The sequence below is a fragment of the Saccopteryx bilineata genome, chromosome X, assembly GCF_036850765.1.
Source record: "Saccopteryx bilineata isolate mSacBil1 chromosome X, mSacBil1_pri_phased_curated, whole genome shotgun sequence".
Classification (NCBI taxonomy): domain Eukaryota; kingdom Metazoa; phylum Chordata; class Mammalia; order Chiroptera; family Emballonuridae; genus Saccopteryx; species Saccopteryx bilineata.
Genome location: NC_089502.1, coordinates 38,508,689 through 38,526,541, shown reverse-complemented (window position 1 = coordinate 38,526,541; position 17,853 = coordinate 38,508,689). Strand labels below are relative to the sequence as shown.

The 17,853-nt window shown below is 39.2% G+C and overlaps 1 protein-coding gene across 1 annotated transcript in view; it reads right to left on the bottom strand.

Moving 5' to 3' along the window:
- The window catches only part of TRPC5 (transient receptor potential cation channel subfamily C member 5), a 356,447-nt gene that overhangs the window by 54,560 nt on the left and 284,034 nt on the right, over positions 1–17,853 (bottom strand). The window contains exon 7 of the mRNA XM_066249196.1: positions 768–963. Coding sequence (XP_066105293.1) covers positions 768–963 — 196 coding nt within the window. The remainder of the gene's footprint in view (positions 1–767; positions 964–17,853) is intronic.

The window sequence follows — 17,853 nt, the reverse complement described above, 5'->3', positions numbered from 1 at the left end:
AATATCCTACTAAATAGGACCTAAGATAGCTCAAACTTATTTGCTAATACTCTACTTCTATAAATGATAGGCAGAACATAAGAAAATAAGCTAAGGTTAAATATTTACTTTGGCATCACAAAACAAGGCAGGACTCAGACTAAGCCCATATCCTATACCTAGTCACTTCTAGTTTAGAGTAATAAACATTGCTGATCCAAATGGTAACATGATGGTCAAAAAATATTCATCAATAAACTCTAGTTAACAACATTTCACAGTGAAGTGGAGTTATTCATATATCCTTGATCAAAATATAGCCACTCTGTCTGAGAAGGTTATTCTTGTCAATGGAATGCTCAGTTTTGGGAGGGAAGTGATTGCAGTGAAGAGAGAGATAAGATCTTCCTACCCAGAGAATTGAATCAGCTCAATCTCCCCTGGAGATTGGTGGGGTGACAGATTGTGGCAACACTGTGCTCATACCTCCTGAGCTCTCCTTACTAAACCAAGAAAATGGATTCAGAGATTTAAAAATATTTTTAACAGGTAACCAGAAATACTTATGAAGTAATACATCTTTTAGATTACTAACATTCAATGAACTGAGATTCCAAACTGAGTTGCCTTCGAAAGAAATAATTCAATCTAACAGCTGGTAAAGCTAATGTAAAATAATTGAAGAAGACAGATTGTTTCATTGACTTTCCAGTGGGCTCCATGACAATGTGACTCCTCCTGAAACCACTTGTAAAAGGCAAAAATCCTTGTAAAACAAAGCTACTCACGGCAATAAGCTGGTAGGAATTGTTCATCATGGCAATCAGCATGTTCAGCAGCACTACCAGGGAGATGACATTGTATGTCCCAAACATGGTAGCTCCCACAAACTCTGTGAATTCATGTCTGGCTTTCACATTGGTGACGTAGAGATTTAAAAGGCCGAATACAGACCAGAAGAGTGACTGAAGGGTTTCAAAGAGTCTAAAGAGATATAAAAGATCTGGTTAGTTAATTATCTAGGAAGAACAAGAAGCAAGAGAAAACATGAGGTGATTTGCTCAATAAGGGGGCTGCCATATTTGTATTTAAACAGGTAAACTGATGATCTCACTTATTTTGGTCTTTTCCTCAACCCAAACCAGTCAGGTCAGTCTGTTTGTTCCCAGTTCTATGTCTTATCCTTTGTCTTTCCATCTGTAATATCATCACTCTTCTCTCAGTCTATGCAAAACCTATAATATTCCAAGCCTTATTTCAAGGGCTGCTTCCTCCACCAAACTTTCTCTCTCACCTTCATACCATATGATTTACCACCTGTCTAATTACATAGAAGGAGAAATGCAGTGACGGATGCGTTAAGAATATGGTGTGTGGGTTAGTTTGCTCTGGGTTAAAATGTCAGCTCTGACACTTGCTAGCTGAGTGAACATGAGCAACTTACCATTTCTGATACTTCTTTTGTGGTTCTCACAGGACCCAGTATGGCACTCAGCTCATTTGAGGAGCTTATGAATTAACATTTTATAGTATTATTTTTAATGTTATATTAACTAATAATTGTTGAGAACTATAAAAGTATGCTAAACACATTTACATACATTATCATGATGATTCTTATAAAACCTTGGTTACTGCTGAGAAAACAGATTTTCAGAGATTGGATGACTTGCCCATGGTCACTCAGCTATAAATGATTATTAAATATTTGACTTTGGAAAAGTTACATAACCTTTTTAAACTTCAAATTTCCTGATCTCTTAAAATGGTTATTGATAAGATAAATACCAATTATTAACATTTATTGTCCTGTTGCTATGTGTTAGACACTGTGTTGTTTTCAATGTACTATAATATTTGATTTTCAGAATAACCTTATGAAGTAGCAACTATTTTTTCCTTATATTTTCAGCTAAGAAACTGAGATACATAATGGTCACACAGGTGTGAAGTGGTAGAAGCAGGATTTGCACCCAACTGTTCTGACTCTGAAACTCACACACTTAACCACCTTTATCACATAACATACTGCACTCAGCACAGGGCTTAGCTTATGGTTAGCATTAAAAATGGCAGCTATTCTAATTGTTTACTTGTGCTCTCCATTAGACTGTGACCTTCTTGAGGATAAGGATGCCATCTTACTCAATATCTTCATTGCCTGGCACATAGAAGTTGCTGAATAAATGTCTGTTCAATAAATCTATAAAAGATAACAGGAAAAACAAGTAACTAAAGAAAGTACAAATGAATGGCACTACCTTGTGATGACAGTAGCAAGAAAGCTATAAATTGAGATCAGGGGGAAAGCTGGAGATAATTAATAAGGACCTTTAATATCTGGTCAGAAGAAAAAGAACCTTTGATGGGGACCCAGTCTGTATCCATGTAAATAATATAGAAAAATATGGACTGAATTTTGGGTAGAGAAATCAATACTGATTAACTAAGAATAGCCACAAATGAATGATGATAGTTATGAGGTCACAAGTGACCTGCTAAGTAATGGCTCTCTGCTTTTTAACTATATATATAATATATTTGTGATTATTGTAACTTTACACAACAAATTTTACAAGACTTTATGAAACCATCTTATACCTGCATCTCTGGATATAAGCACAAACTGAAGCTTGTATTCCTGGATTGAAATCCTGACGTTGCCACTGATCATCTATGTGACTTGGGGTAGAATGATTAACTTCACTGTGCCCTAATTTCTCCATTTATAAAATGATTAATAATAACAGAGTCTACCTGATAGCACGGTTGTGAGGATAAAATGAATTTTCATGTAAATCTCACTTTGTAATAGTGCCTGGACCTAGCACTCAGTATGTAATAGTTCCTTTTATGAGTAGTACTGATGATCTTCCAGCTATCTACAACCTTGTTGTTGTTTTGCCTTTCTTTATTGTTTTTATAGATTGTCATCCATTTGCATATCTAGTATTACATTACTGTAACCACAGCGTATGTAATTTTTGTGCTTTAAAAAATATAGATTTCTGCATATGTATAGTCTTCATAAGTGACATTTTAATAGCTACCCAATATTCTACCTACCAAATAACAAGCTTGTCTGACAATTTTCTCAATGCTTTTGATGAGAATAGATGATAATTTTTTTTGATTTTCAAATGACACAAGAAGGATAGCTAATAGATTGGGTGACAGGATCAAGTTTCAGAAATATTTTAATAGTCTGGAAAAATGTGCTAGAGTTAATAACATGATGTTTATAGGGATTGAGGTAGAGCTTTGCCTTCAGGGCAAATGCCCTAGTACAGGATGAGGGAGTCATAAAAAAAGCCAAGGTTTTTTGCTGACAGCAAATTCAAAGTGAATCATCAGAATGACATAGTAAGCTAAGCCCTTCACCCACATGGGTGTGTGTGTGTGTGTGTGTGTGTGTGTGTAACAGATTATCTATTGTAATGCAGATATGTTTAGAATGCCACAGAAAGCACAGAAGGAGCCTGTTAGTAAGAGAGAGGTCAGAGTAAGAAAAGGCTTAAAAGAGCAGCTAGTGCTTTGGCAAATTTTAAAACAGTGGTGGGATTCAAATAATTTAACAACTGCTTCTGTGCCCTAAGGACCGTATCAAGTATAAAAAAAGATATATCAGAAGGTAGTTTATTATTTCATGCATTTAGTATTTATATTAGAACAATAAAAAGGCACACAAAACTAGATTATGTTATGAGAATTTAAAAATATTAATGAAAAAATATTAACTGATACCTGACAAAAAACAATAAAACTGTGATTTAAGATATTTCTATATCGCTTCTTGATTGGTGTCCTCACTTTCAATATTTTTTTACCTATGGCCAGAATGAACATTACTACAGGTGCTTAGAATATGCTGTTGCAGAGATGAATGTTACAAAAGAGTAAGGAATGTAAATTTGTGATTTCCACATTGGGCGGCTGCCCAGGCGCCCACCTTAGAGAGAGCTCTGATTACAACAGGTGTCCCCAAACTACGGCCCGTGGGCCGCATGCAGCCCCCTGAGGCCATTTATCCGGCCCCTGCCGCACTTCCGGAAGGGGCATCTCTTTCATTGGTAGTCAGCGAGAGGAGCATAGTTCCCATTGAAATACTGGTCAGTTTGTTGATTTAAATTTACTTGTTCTTTATTTTAAATATTGTATTTGTTCCCATTTTGTTTTTTTACTTTAAAATAAGATATGTGCAGTGTGCATAGGGATTTGTTCATAGTTTTTTTTATAGTCTGGCCCTCCAACGGTCTGAGGGACAGTGAACTGGCCCCCTGTGAAAAAAGTTTGGGGACCCCTGGATTACAAGCACCATTTTAACAACTGGTTTGCCAAACTCAACAAAAAGTTAGGGAATGGTTCTGCTGAACTGGTGCAAACTGGTTGAATCTCACCACTGCTTTAAAGGATGGGTAAGAGTCTTCTAGGCCAGTCAGGTTGGGATGGGCATTTTAGGCAGAGGGAAAGGTGTGTGATGTGTGAAGTCCTGAAGGGCTGATATGCTCTCTTATAGTTGGGAAAAAACAAAATGTTGACTATGAAGGATAAGAATGAGTGGGTGGAGAGCTGGGGTCCAGATAACTAAATCTTGTGTGCTATTGTAAAGAGGTGGATTTTACACTGGAGAGGATTCAGATGTCTGGTGAGCATAAAGCCAGGGGCATGACAGACTAACACTGGTATTTAGAAAGAAACTTGCATGTGACAGATGTGAAATTATTTAGAGGAGAGACTTAAGACTGGCATATGGAACATTTTCTAGTATACACTCATGTTTGGACACAAACCAAGTCTTAATAAATTTACAAAGATCATTACCAAGCATCTTCTCTGACCATAAGGGTATGAAACTAGATATCAATCAAAAGAAAAAGAATGAAAAACACACAAAGACATGGAGGTTAAATAACGTTATTAAACAATGAATGAATTAACAATGACAACAAGGAAGAAAATGAACCATATCTTGTAACAGATGAAAATAAGAACACAATAACCCATAATCTATGAGACACAGTGAAAGCTGACCTAAGAGGGAAATCCATGACACTATAGGACTACTTCATGAAACAAGAAAAATCTCAAATAAACAATCTAACATTACTCTTAAAGGTACTAAAAAGAACAAAATACAAAGTCCAAAGTGGCTACGTAAAAAGGAAATAATAAAGGTCAGAATAGAAATGAACAAAATAGAGTCTAAAAAAATCTGCAGTAAAAAAAGATAAATGAAATCAAGTGCTGGTTCTTTGAAAATATAAACATTGACAAACCTTTAACCAGAATTATCAAGACAAAAAAGAAAGAGGACCCAAATGAATAAAATTAGATATGAGGTCAGAGAAATGGTGCCGTGTGGCGCGCAACTGAAAAATCTCCCCAAAATTTCAACAAGTTCATCAGCCAGAGACAGAAAAATCTATCCTTGGAGTGTCCAAGAGTTCCACACACTGAAGGCGAAGGTAGGATTGAGTGAAAAATTTGACTAAATATATAATCAACCCTGAAGGAAATAAGTTGGACAAAGGAACACTCTACCTTCCTCATTAACCTGAGCAAAGGTTACTTTCACTTGGAACTGAGAGTCGGGGGCACTAAGGGTGTGGAGGAAGCTGGGCTGTGGCACAGACGTTTGTTCAAGCTGAGGAAAGAGTGTGCCTGTGGTGAATCAGCCCACACAAGCAAACGCCATGAGCAAACGCCTGCGCCACGAGCAGCAGCTGCCAGCAGTGCATGGGGAGTGCACCAAAGCGAACTTTCCTATGCCCAAGCTTCTCTAGGCGGGCGGGGCACCTCACCCAGCCATTCAAGCTAACAATCAAGCATTGGGGAGGGGCACACAGGCAGCTTGCAGTCCTTTCTGGAGCAGATTGGCGGATCCAATTGCTGAAATTAGCTTAACCCACAGTCTGCTCACCTCCCAACTGACCTATGCGGCTCTAATTGACAAGATCTCTCTCCGTTCAGCAATTTAAGACAAGAGGCGTGATATTTTTTAGTGCCTCTTGATAAAGGGGTGGGGGCAACTTCTGATTGGCAGAGCTTTCATACTCAGGGATATAGGCTAAAAAGAGGGACTTGGCAGATGTTAAGACCTCCTGTACTGCAGGCAGCGGCTAGGGCATCTTCTTCCCAGCCAAAACAGGTTACAAAGTGCAGAAAACCTGGGGAGAGTGGTCCCACAGAGGGCTAGGCATGCTGAACAGGCCTGGAGGCTCATAGAAAGTCACCTTGAGAGCAATTGGCTCCCAGCCCCACCTGATTATGCTGGCGGCCCTGACTACCAGAGCCTCACCCAGAGCCCTGCATTGACTGGGGATAGAGTGGGGTTTTGCCAGCTCGTTGAGCCTCTTACTCTCCAAGCAGAGGCAGTGGCAGCCTCATAGCTGGATCATCAGGCTGCTAATTCAGGAAGGAGAGACTAGGAGAGAGACTCCGGGAAAACAGACTCTCTCATTGTCAGAGCCTCCAAATACTAACAAGCCTTGACTACCAACAAGACCGAAGCCTAATATATGACATCGCTGTAGAGTCTCATCAAAGCAAATCTCTACCTAAGCATGCTGCAGGGGCAGAGCCTGGGGTACAGAGTCACCATCCAGGAAGAGGGAGAGGAAAGAAAAAGGAAGAAGAAGTTAATCTCTCAAAATCAAGGAAAATCCACAGACTTTATAACTTGTTCCACTATATTTTTTGTTTCTTTCATCTTCTTGCCTTTATTATTATTATTTCTATTTCCTCCACCTTGGTCCCTTTATTCTTTGCCCGTCTTATTCTTTCCTCTTCTTGAACTACAGTACCCATAAGTGTTACATTTTATTTCTTCTTCCTTACTCTCCATGAGGGTTATACTCCAAAACCCTTAACTCTCTCTCTCTCTCTCTTTGATTTTTTTTCTTCTTTTCTTTTTTCCCTTTTTCTTATTTCTCCCTATTAGTTTCTTCTTTTCTCCTTTTACTTTTCCTCTCACTCAATCCTCAATCACGAACAAATTATTTAATTTGGGACTCAAGTTATGTTTTGTGGCATTTTGGATGCTTTTTACTTCGCTTTTTAACTCATTAGCATTCCTCCCAACCCAGGATCTCCATTCTATTTAGTTTTTGCTCCACTTAATATAATAGTTAATTTTTTTTCCTTTTTCCTGTTTCTCTCTTATCCCTCTCATTATATCTCTTAGTTGACCATCACTTACAAGCAAATCATTTTATACTTGACCCAAATTTTTTTCCTTTTTTGCATTTGTGGGTCCATACTTTCTTTTTGCCCCTAGAACACTTCCCCCCAACTCAGGCCCTCCGTTATAGGCAGTTTCTGTTCCATTTAGTATAATATAATCCACAGTTCATCACAATATTTTCCTAAGGAGGAGAGGAGGGGAAGAGAAGAAAGAAAAAGGGGGAGGGATAACAAATTATTATTGTTTTTTTGTGTGTGTTTTTTTCCAAATTTTTTCCATTTTTTTTACTTTTTATTCTTTTTTTTTTTAATATGTGATGCTGCCTACAAGAGACTCACTTTTTATTTTATTATTATTTTTAATTTATTCATTTTAGAAAGGAGAGAGAGAGGGAGAGGAGAGAGAGACAGAGAGAGAGAAGTGGGGAGGAGCAGGAAGCATCAACTCCCATATGTGCCTTGACCAGGCAAGCCCAGGGTTTCAAACCGGCGACCTCAGCATTTCCAGGTCAACGCTTTGTCCACTGCGCCACCACAGGTCAGGCCTACTTTTTATTCTTTATTAATTCTCATTAGTGCTAGCAACAAGACCACCCTCAGATGCCATTAAGAAAAAGGAAATCAAATATCATGGATGCAAAAGATAGAGAAGTAGCACAGATAGATGTGGAAAAATCGATGGAGAAAAAATTTAATATATTGGAAACCTTGGAGTTAAATGACAGAGAATTTAAAATAGAAATCCTAAAAATACTCAGAGATATACAAGAAAACACAGAAAGGCAATTTAGGGAGCTCAGAAAACAACTCAACAAACACAAAGTATGTATTACCAAGGAAATTGAAACTAAAAAATAAATCAAACAGAGATGAAAAACTCAATTCATGAACTGAAAAACGAGGTAACAAGCTTAGCTAATAGAACAGGCCAGATAGAAGGTAGGATTAGTGACATACAAGACAACAACTTCAGGCACAACAGAGAGAAGAAGAGAGAGACTCAAAAATTAAAAAAAAAAAATGAGGAAGCCCTACAGGAATTGTCTGACTCCATCAAAAAGAATAACATAAGAATTATAGGTATATCAGAGGGAGAAGAGAGAGAAAATGGAATGGAGAGTATATTCAAACAAATAATAGATGAGAACTTCCCAAGGCTGTGGAAAGATCTAAAGCCTCAAATTCAAGAAGCAAACAGAACACCAAGTTTTCTTAACCACAACAAACGTACTCCAAGGCACACCATAATGAAATTGGCACAAATCAACGACAAAGAAAAAATTCTCAATGCAACCAGGGAAAAGAAGAACACAACATATAAAGGAAGGCCTATTAGATTATCATCAGATTTCTCAGCAGAAACTCTACAAACTAGAAGAGAGTGGACCCCAGTATTTAAAGCCCTGAGAGAAAGGAACTTTCAGCCAAAAATACTATGCCCATCAGAGTTGTCCTTCAAATACGAAGGAGAAATAAAAACATTCACAAATACAGAAAACATGAGGGAATTTATCATCAGAAAACCCCCACTCCAGGAAATACTAAAGGGGGTTTTCCAACCAGATTCAAAAAACAAAACAAAACAAAACCACAAGTAAAAGCTCCACCAAGAACACAATAAAACCAAATTTAAACTGTGACAACAAAAGCAAAAAAGGGGAGAGGACAGAGATTAACAGTAGCAAAGGACGATGAAGTGCAGAAACACTCATAAGATAGGATACTACAATGAATATGGTAGGTACCCTTTTCATTACTTAATGGTAACCACCCATGAAAAAACCACCACAGAAGCACATGACTTAAAAAAGGCAGCAACAGAGGAAAGAAGTGTGGAATACAAACAAACAAAAACAAAGGATAGAAAAACAAAAGAGAAGAATCAAACAAGATACAAAACTAACAGAAAGCAATTTATAAAATGGCAATAAGGAACCCACAAGTGTCAATAATTACACTAAGTGTAAATGGATTAAACTCACCAATAAAAAGACACAGAGTAGCAGAATGTATTAAAAAAGAAAATCCAACTGTATGCTGCCTACAGGAAACACATCTAAGCAACAAGGATAAAAACAAATTCAAAGTGAAAGGCTGGAAATCAATACTACAAGCAAATAACATCCAAAAAAAAGCAGGTGTAACAATACTCATATCTATGATATAGAGAACAGATTTACAGCTGTCAGAGGGGCTAGGGATTGAGGAGCTGGGTGTAAAAGGTGAAGGGATTAAGCAATAAGAAGAAGGAGGAGGAAGAGAGAAATGAGGAGAAGGAAGAATAAGAATTAGAATAAGAATAAGAATTAAAATAAGAATAAGAGAGCCCTGGTCAGTTGGCTCAGTGGTAAAGTGTTGGCACAACGTGTGGAAGTCCCAGGTTTGATTCCTGGTCAGGGCACACAGGAGAAGCACCCATCTGCCTCTCCATCCTTCCCCCTCTCCTTCCTCTCTCTATCTCTCTCTTCCCCTCCTGCAGCCAGGGCTCCATTGGAGCAAAGTTGGCCTGGGCACTGAGGGTGGCTCCATGGCCTCCCCATCAGGCTCTAGAATGGCTCCTGTTGCAATTGGAGCAAGGGCCCAGATGGGCAGAGCATCGCCCCCTAGTGGGTATGCCGGGTGGATCCCGGTCAGGCACATGCTGGATTCTGTCTCTCTGCCTCCATTTCTCACTCCAGAAAAACACACACAAAAAAAGAATAGGAAGAAGAAGGAGGAGGAGGAGGGAGGAGAAGGAAGAAGAAAGAAAAAGAAGAGGAGTAGATAGAGGAGGGGGGAGGTGGAGGAGGAGGGAGACAGCGGGAGGAGGAAGAGTAGGAGAGAGGAGGAGGAAGAAGAAGAAGAAGAAGAAGAAGAAGAAGAAGAAGAAGAAGAAGAAGAAGAAGAAGAAGAAGAAGAAGAAGGCCTCATAGACACACACAAAAAATGGAGATTACAAGAGGGAAAGGGGGTGGGGGAGGTAGAAGAGGGTAAAAGGGGCTTAAATGGTGGTGGAAGGAGATTTATCTTTAGGTGGCAAACACACAATACAATATACAGTTGATATATTATAGAACTTTACACTTGAAACCCATGAAATTTTATTAACCAATATATTCAATAAAAATTAAAGAAAAAAAATGGCTTAAGGCTGGGAGGCCAGTTAAACATGCAGGAGTTCTTGGAAGAGAGAAGTTAAGCCTGAATAAAAACACCAAGACAGTGGTGTGTGTGTGTGTGTGTGTGTGTGTGTGTGTGTGTGCGCGCGCGCGCAGAGGATGGAGTCAAGAGATATTCAGGAAGTAGAACTGACAATGCTGAAAGATAGAGTGGATATGCTGCCATGAGAGAGAGAGTAAGAGTCCCAGATGACTCTTAGGATTCTGTGTGGTGTCACTTAATAAGATGAGGAATTTAAGTGAAAATAGTTTTGGGGTTATATGGAGATAAGGAATTTAGTGCTGAACAATTGTGTTTGAGAGGCTTATGACACAGCCAGGTGTGTTGAGGAGACATTTGTACATAGATCTTGCTTCTCTGAAAGAGATGCAAGACTGGCAAGTTAGCTTCTTACCACTTCCACCCTTTTCTTCTTACAAATCCTGTGCCCTCAGAATGATGATGCCTTCCTAGGTGCTTCTCTGCACAGTGGATGAAGGCCAGGAACTCCCAGTATGGAATACTGAACTCAAACCATCAATAGCATTTTCTTGTGGTTGGCAGCAAGGACAATACAGTCCCCTTGAATTATGTGTCCAGGGAAAAAACCCCGAAACAAAACATTTTTTCTTCTTTTAAGCCAAAGAATAGATGGCATCTCTGGAGAATCAGAAGGAAAAGGATGACAATGAAGATTCTATACTTTCTTCTATACTTACAAACAAGTTCACTTTCCCTTTCTCTAAAAGCCAAGTCTTTCTGCTGCTCTCTGAGTAGCGTGTATTTTAACAGGTTTATAAATGCCCGAGTTGACTAATTTAAAAGAAAACATAAATCAGAGTTAGAGCTCTAGGGAAGAAAAAAAATCAACACCTAAAGGAAAACTGAGCTGGCATTACTGCTGATTTGGCCCCAGCAGGATGATGATGCTTCACATCTGATGCCCCAAGGTATAATTTTATGTATGACAGTGCCCGTTCTTGTCAATTGTCCCTGCTGGGCAAGTGATGGGAGCAAAATGTCGGTTGGCAACAGGGGTATTAATAATCACTACAAACTTGCATGGAGGCGTTTCATAAACTTCATCAGCAGAGTTCACATGAAAGGGTAATTGGCAGGGACCTGGCATCCTGGAAGACACCATGCATTCAGGTGTTCAATTCTGTTGAATGCTTTGATTGGAACAAATGCAGTCTCCTATTGCTTCAGCCACTACAAAATTGCTCTTTATGTTGAAAACAGGTTAATGTGAATCCGGTCCCTAGTGTTAGGGCAGGAAAGAAAGCAGTTACTCATCCGGAGGTGCTAGAAAGGTGAGCAGTTGCCATTATACACTCATGGTTGGCTTAACCAAAAGAGCACTTTTCCTTTGTCTACTCATTTTGGCCTCTTTTTATTTTCACATGAATCTGGATTCCCAATCCAAATTTTTTCCCTGAGTTCTGAGAAAAGGGGCAAAAAGTGTGGCCTAGTGGAGGGGGTGGCTGCTGCAAAATGAGTATTGGAGTAAGGCAATATTTTTCAAACTTGGTTCACTGTAACATCATCCTGCCCAATATATTGGGGAACATCTTTCCCTACATTGTACATTCACAATGGGAAGTCTCTGGGAAGTTCTGTAGTGAAGAAACCTTTAAACATTTATCCTAGCATTTCCAAAACCCATTCAGTCTTAGATTCCATTTTCATGTATGTTAACATTTCCCTGAACTGTGTGGTTCTTTGTCATCCATTTTAGGAAACGCTGCTAGAGGCAAATAATAGAGATAAGTTAGATAGCATTATGCTTTGTCTTCTCAATTTGTGCAACTTAGGGTCAAACAGAAACACTTTTGTTTTCTTGGCCTTTGTTAATGAACACATTTCTAGAATGTCTGATTCTACTAAAGTGCCTCAGGTCATAGACTTGAAAGGAAAAATTGTATCTCAGTTTAAGGAGTAAGAATATGGTATCTTACAAACTTGGGGTCATCGCTGTAATACTACTGATGAGTGGAACTTTCCAGAGCTTGAGGTAGAGATGAGCATGGTATAGGTCACCTAGACCAGAGTAAGCCCATGACCGCTCCTGGAACCTAACACATTTTCTGAAGTTTGCTTATTTTGTTTGATGTCTATTTCCCTGATAGTGATTTGTCAGAAAATAAAATCTACTCTTAAGGCTTGAAGATCCTAAAGAAGCAGGTATTGAATTTACAAAGAAAAGGCACAGGAGTTCCTGTGTCTGGAGGTAGTGAACTCATGGACAGAGAAGTCATGCCCTGTCTTTTGTGTTCCAAGTGGGAAGAGGAAACATTTCCCTTCAGAGCTTGGTACACTTTTGCCCACCTGAAACCCAGAGGCAGATTAAGGTCAGTTGAGGCTCCAGGTGCAGAAGAAAATATTAGGCTCTTTAAAAAAAAAGAGAGACAGAGAAAATAAAAATACATGTTAACCATATTTTTAAATAAATAAAAATATGTACTATTCATGTTAAAATTGCACATATGACACCAAATTTGGTGTCATTAGAAAAAATGTGTAAAGTTGGGGTTTTGCGGGGCCCTTCAGAAGTCAGGGCCCAGGGCGTGCGCCAGGTGCGCCCGCTGTTAAATCTGCCTCTGCTGAAACCTTAAATCAATCCCAGAACGTAAAGTGATTTTAATCTGCCTTCAGCCTGTCCCCTCTCTCTAGCTTACTTCTGTGAAAGGGGGTGCAGTCGTCACTGCATCACTGGGAGGTGCTCACAGGCTTTGGTCATAAACTCCATTCTATGTTCCACATAGGATTATGGCACTGAACATTTGTCCCTACCAGCATTCTAGCTTCTATTCCACACTGCATGGGCTCGGGCATCCTGACTGGTTCCCTTTTAGCATGCCCAATTAATATTGCTTGAAGGGTGGAGTTTCATGCCTTCTGTTTTATAAACTACATAGGGGAAACATTCCTCAATCAGATACAGTGTCCACTCCAATAATACATCTAGGTAAAAGAGATGTAACATAAAGTCTGTTCAAACATACCAATTTTTCAAATGTTTACCTTAATTCCATTAACCATTATGTCCTAACTGCAGCTTCTATTAGGGCTTCATCAACAGGCTTTGGTTTTATAATACTGGGTAGGGGAAGTGTTCTACTTTCAGGCATAATATTTATTTCATAAACTGTTCTGGTAGAGGAAACACAATTTCTTTACATAAAGCCGGCTCAAACTCCAACTTTCATAATCCTATCAACCCTTACATTTTTATATTAATCTAATTGTAGCTAGAGTCAGGGCTTCACCAATGGGTTTTGGTACCACAGTTTGTGGGATTTATGTATTAAATGAATTCTGAACACTTCTTTTTTTTCCACACCCTGACCATTTAACATCCTTTTGTGCAAAAAGAGTTAGAGTCCCCAGCCAGGAGTTGAGCTAATAGAAACTGGCCTTTTTCTCACTCTAACCTGATTAATCTCCTTAACCACTGCCCCGAGAGATTGCTGGTCATGTTTCTCATTGTAGTTTTTTGCTTTCTAACTTTGTAAATTTCTCTAAACTGGTGTTGAGTAGACTTATTTGGGACTCTTTAATGTTGGGGAACTAGCACAGAGCCCCTTTGTTGCAACCAACCTTTGATAGTGATTTACTAAAACCTTTGTTTTAACCTCATCAATATTCATTTTATTCACCTCAGGTTTTTTGTTTGTTTGTTTTTGAGAAAGAGAGAGAGACAGGAAAGGAGAGAGATGAGAAGCATCAGTTCTTTGTTGTGGCACCTTAGTTATTCATTGATTGCTTTCTCATATGTGCCTTGACTGGGGGGCTACAGAAGAGTGAGTGACCACTTCCTCAAGCCAGCAACCTTGGGCTCAAGCCAGCAACCATGGCCTTCAAGCCAGTGACCTTTAAGCTCAAGCCAGGGACCATGGGGTCATGTCTATGATACCACACTCAAGCCAGCGACACTACACTCAAGCTAGTGAGCCCACACTCAAGCCAGTGACCTTGGAGTTTTGAACCTGGATTCTCAGCATCCCAGGCTGATGCTCTATCTATTGTACCACCACTTGGTCAGACTTACCTCATGTTTTAATAACCATCTTAAGATTTACATCCTGCTGGGATGAATGCTGTGTCTCTCCCCTTTCTGTTTCCACTTCATTTCTGCTCCTATTAATATTTGCTTTATTCACCTTTTTGGCCTCTTCCTGTTCTCCTATTAATTAGCTTAATGTTTTCTATTATCTAATGTAAGACCTAAGGAGAAATCTGAAAGATTAATTTTGATAAAGCTGCCTCAACTGTCTCTGGATTTTGCAACAGTAAGGTTACATGTGGTGCCCATGTGAAAGTGCCCCCCTTAACCATATCATTTATCATGATCTGGTAATGGGCACAATCAGTAGTGATATCCTGGTCATCATAAAGCCAGTCCCATATGACTTGGATATGAAGCATATCAGCTGCTTCATTTGGGGGTTCCACTTTCATAGGAAGAGATGGAAAGTCCTCCTTTTAAGGGTAAATAGAACTTAGTGGCTTCTATCCAGTCCACCAAGCTGGCTGTTCCTTTGGAAATAACTACTGTGTGTATGAATTACATATAGCCATCTCTAATTGTTCCATAGTAAGCTTTGGGTTCTGCATCACCTTAAACATACTCTTTCATTCTGCAGCATTTAAAACGAAAGACACAGTCCCCAATTTAGTTACTCTCACAATACTTTTTAGTAAATATTCCTCAAAATGAAACAATTCCTTCACTCTATACTCCCTGTTTTCTATAATTTCTTGGTGTCGCCCTTTCCCTATACTGACAAACTTTTTGCTGACTAGAAGTCTTAGAGGTATTTTCTATTGTGCATGCATAATTTTTCCCTTGGGGAGGGGAAGATTCCAGGCTTGTGGCTCAAGATCAGAATGATTCAAGTCTCAGCTTGGTTTAGCATTAAGGCCCAACCCAGCATTTTCTTTTATTGAAGTGGTTACAGATAACATTAACCAAGGGATTGTATGTTTAGCATGCTTTATTTTCATATTTATTATTTTCATCTCCTTATCCTATAAGTCAACTCCAAGTTGAGTTTACTATCATTTGTAAATTCCACTGGTAACTTTCACTTTTTGTATCGCCACTAGTTACAGCCATCTCAAACACCAGGCAGGTGCAGGTTCACATTAGATTCAGAGAGACAGTAGAGAAAGAGCGGAGCCGAAAACTGGCGGGCCATGCCTTTATTCTAGCCTCTCACTGGCAGGCGAGTAAATACACACAGCAGGAAAACGCTTCCCTTTCCATTCAGGGCTCTCAAAGCCACTGACTTTCTCCCGGTTTTCCTAGAATCAAATGCCCCACTAACCCCAGTCACCTCATGTTCCCCATCTGCACACCTTCTCCCCTCTCATTTCTGCACAAACTGGCTTCTCCTTCAGTACGCTGCCATCTTGGCTGCCTCTTTGCAAAAACGTGGCCTTCTTCTTTTTAAAACTTCTTGGCACAAAAAAACCCTACTTCAGCACACATTAGCATAACAAAGCCCCTTCCCAAGCAGGAAGGTAATTAGCAGTATTACCTGGCAGCATCATTCACGTAGGCAATGCCTTTTTTAACAATAAAAGTGAACAAAACCAAATAACACAAATTCTACAAACTTATTTGCCCAACAGTAACCTATCACAGCACAACTGCAGTCTCATGCCATGAGTGACTATATAGCTTTCCAGGGATCAAATGTTCATCATCTGCCTTTCTCTTCTGAGACTACTACATGGTTCTATGAGCCAGGACTATTCTGGCAAATCCCATTTCTCTGACACCAACTAAGGGGTTCTGAACTTAATTTCAATGTGTGGGTGTGTGTACATTCTCCCCCTTCCCCACCACACCACCAGTTCTCCAACACCATCAGTGTGGTTCAACAATTCAATTCAATTCTGACACTGCTGGGTTAAGTGCTCAGTCCCAAGAGACTGCCCCTCTCCTACTAAAAATCCCAATCAAAAGTCTAAGTATGCTTATAACTGACTGGCTATAGAATAAAGCAGTGATTTTCAACCTTCTTCATGTCATGGTACACATACTAAAATTCCGCAGCACACCAAAAAAAAAAAAAATTATTTTGCCGATCTGACAAAAAGAAAATAGGTATAATTTTGATTCATTCACACCAGATGGCTACTGTTGTGCCGGCTGTTGTTGTTTTTTAATTTGACAATCTAAGGAAAAAGAGGTCAGTGCTGCTGACTAAACAGTGAGGTATCCATGTTTCAAAAATTCTTGTGGCATACTGGTTTAAAATCTCTGGACTAGAGATTTTCACGACCCTCTCCATGGTTTCAATCAAATTGCAAGAGTGTCTCACAGAACTCAGAGAAACATTTTATTAACTAAATTACTATTTTGTTATAAAAAGGCATAAATCAGGAACAATCAGAGGAAAAATATGCACAGGGGAAGATATGGGGAAATGGTGTGGGGCTTATATGTCCTTTCCAAGCACATGCCACTCTCCCTGAATCTCCACGAACCTGAAAGCTCTTAGAAATATCCTTTTAGTTTTTAATGTAGGCTTTATCATATAGGCATACTAGAGTAAATTCATTCACCATTGGTGATTGAACTCAATCTCCAGCCCCTCTCTCCTTCATGGAGGTCATGGGGTGGGACTGAAAGTTCAAACCTTCTCATCAAATGGTTGGCTCCACTGGCTACCAGCCCCATCCTTAAGTGCTTTCCAAAATCACCTCATTAATATAACAAAGACACATTGTTACTCTCATCACTTAGGAAATTCCAGGAGTCTTTTAGGAGCTCTGTGCCAGAAAGGAGGGCTGTGAAGACCAAGTATGTATTTTTTATTATAAATCACAATATTATAGGGTTCATTAAGACATTTTTGCATCCAACCTAACCTGTGGTGGTGCAGTGGATAAAGCATCAACCTAGAACACTGAGATCACTGGTTCAAAACTCTGGGCTTGCCTGGTCAAGGCACATATGGGAGTAGATAATTCTTGTTACCCCCCTCCATCCCCAGTTTTCCCTATCTCTCTCTCTAAAAATGAAGAAAAAAAGATATCTTTGCACACTTCCTTTTTGTTTGTTCTTGGTTCAGAATAGTTAGTTAAATTAGCTTTAGTAGTTACTTGTTCAGAGGAATAGTCTTGCTGTTTCATTTCCTTGGTAAGTGATGATTTTTTGAGTAATTATTTACCCCCATCCCATCAATTCTTTTCAAAATGCGGGATGCTATTGTAAACAATGCTACAATGAACATAAGGGTGCATATATTCTTTTAAACTAGTGTTTCGGGATTCTTAGGATATATTCCCAGAGGTGGGATTGCTGGATCAAAAGGCAGTTCCATTTTTAATTTTCTGAAACTTCATACTGCTTTCCACAGTGGCTGTACTAATCTGCATTCCCACTATTAGTACACGAGGATTCCCTTTTCTTTACACCCTGGCCAGCACTTGTTTGTTGACTTAATGAGGGTAGCCATTCTGACAAGTGTGGGGTGATATCTTATTCCGGTATAGAGATGTGTTGTAGAATTGGGCACCTGAATCCTGTATAATTAAATT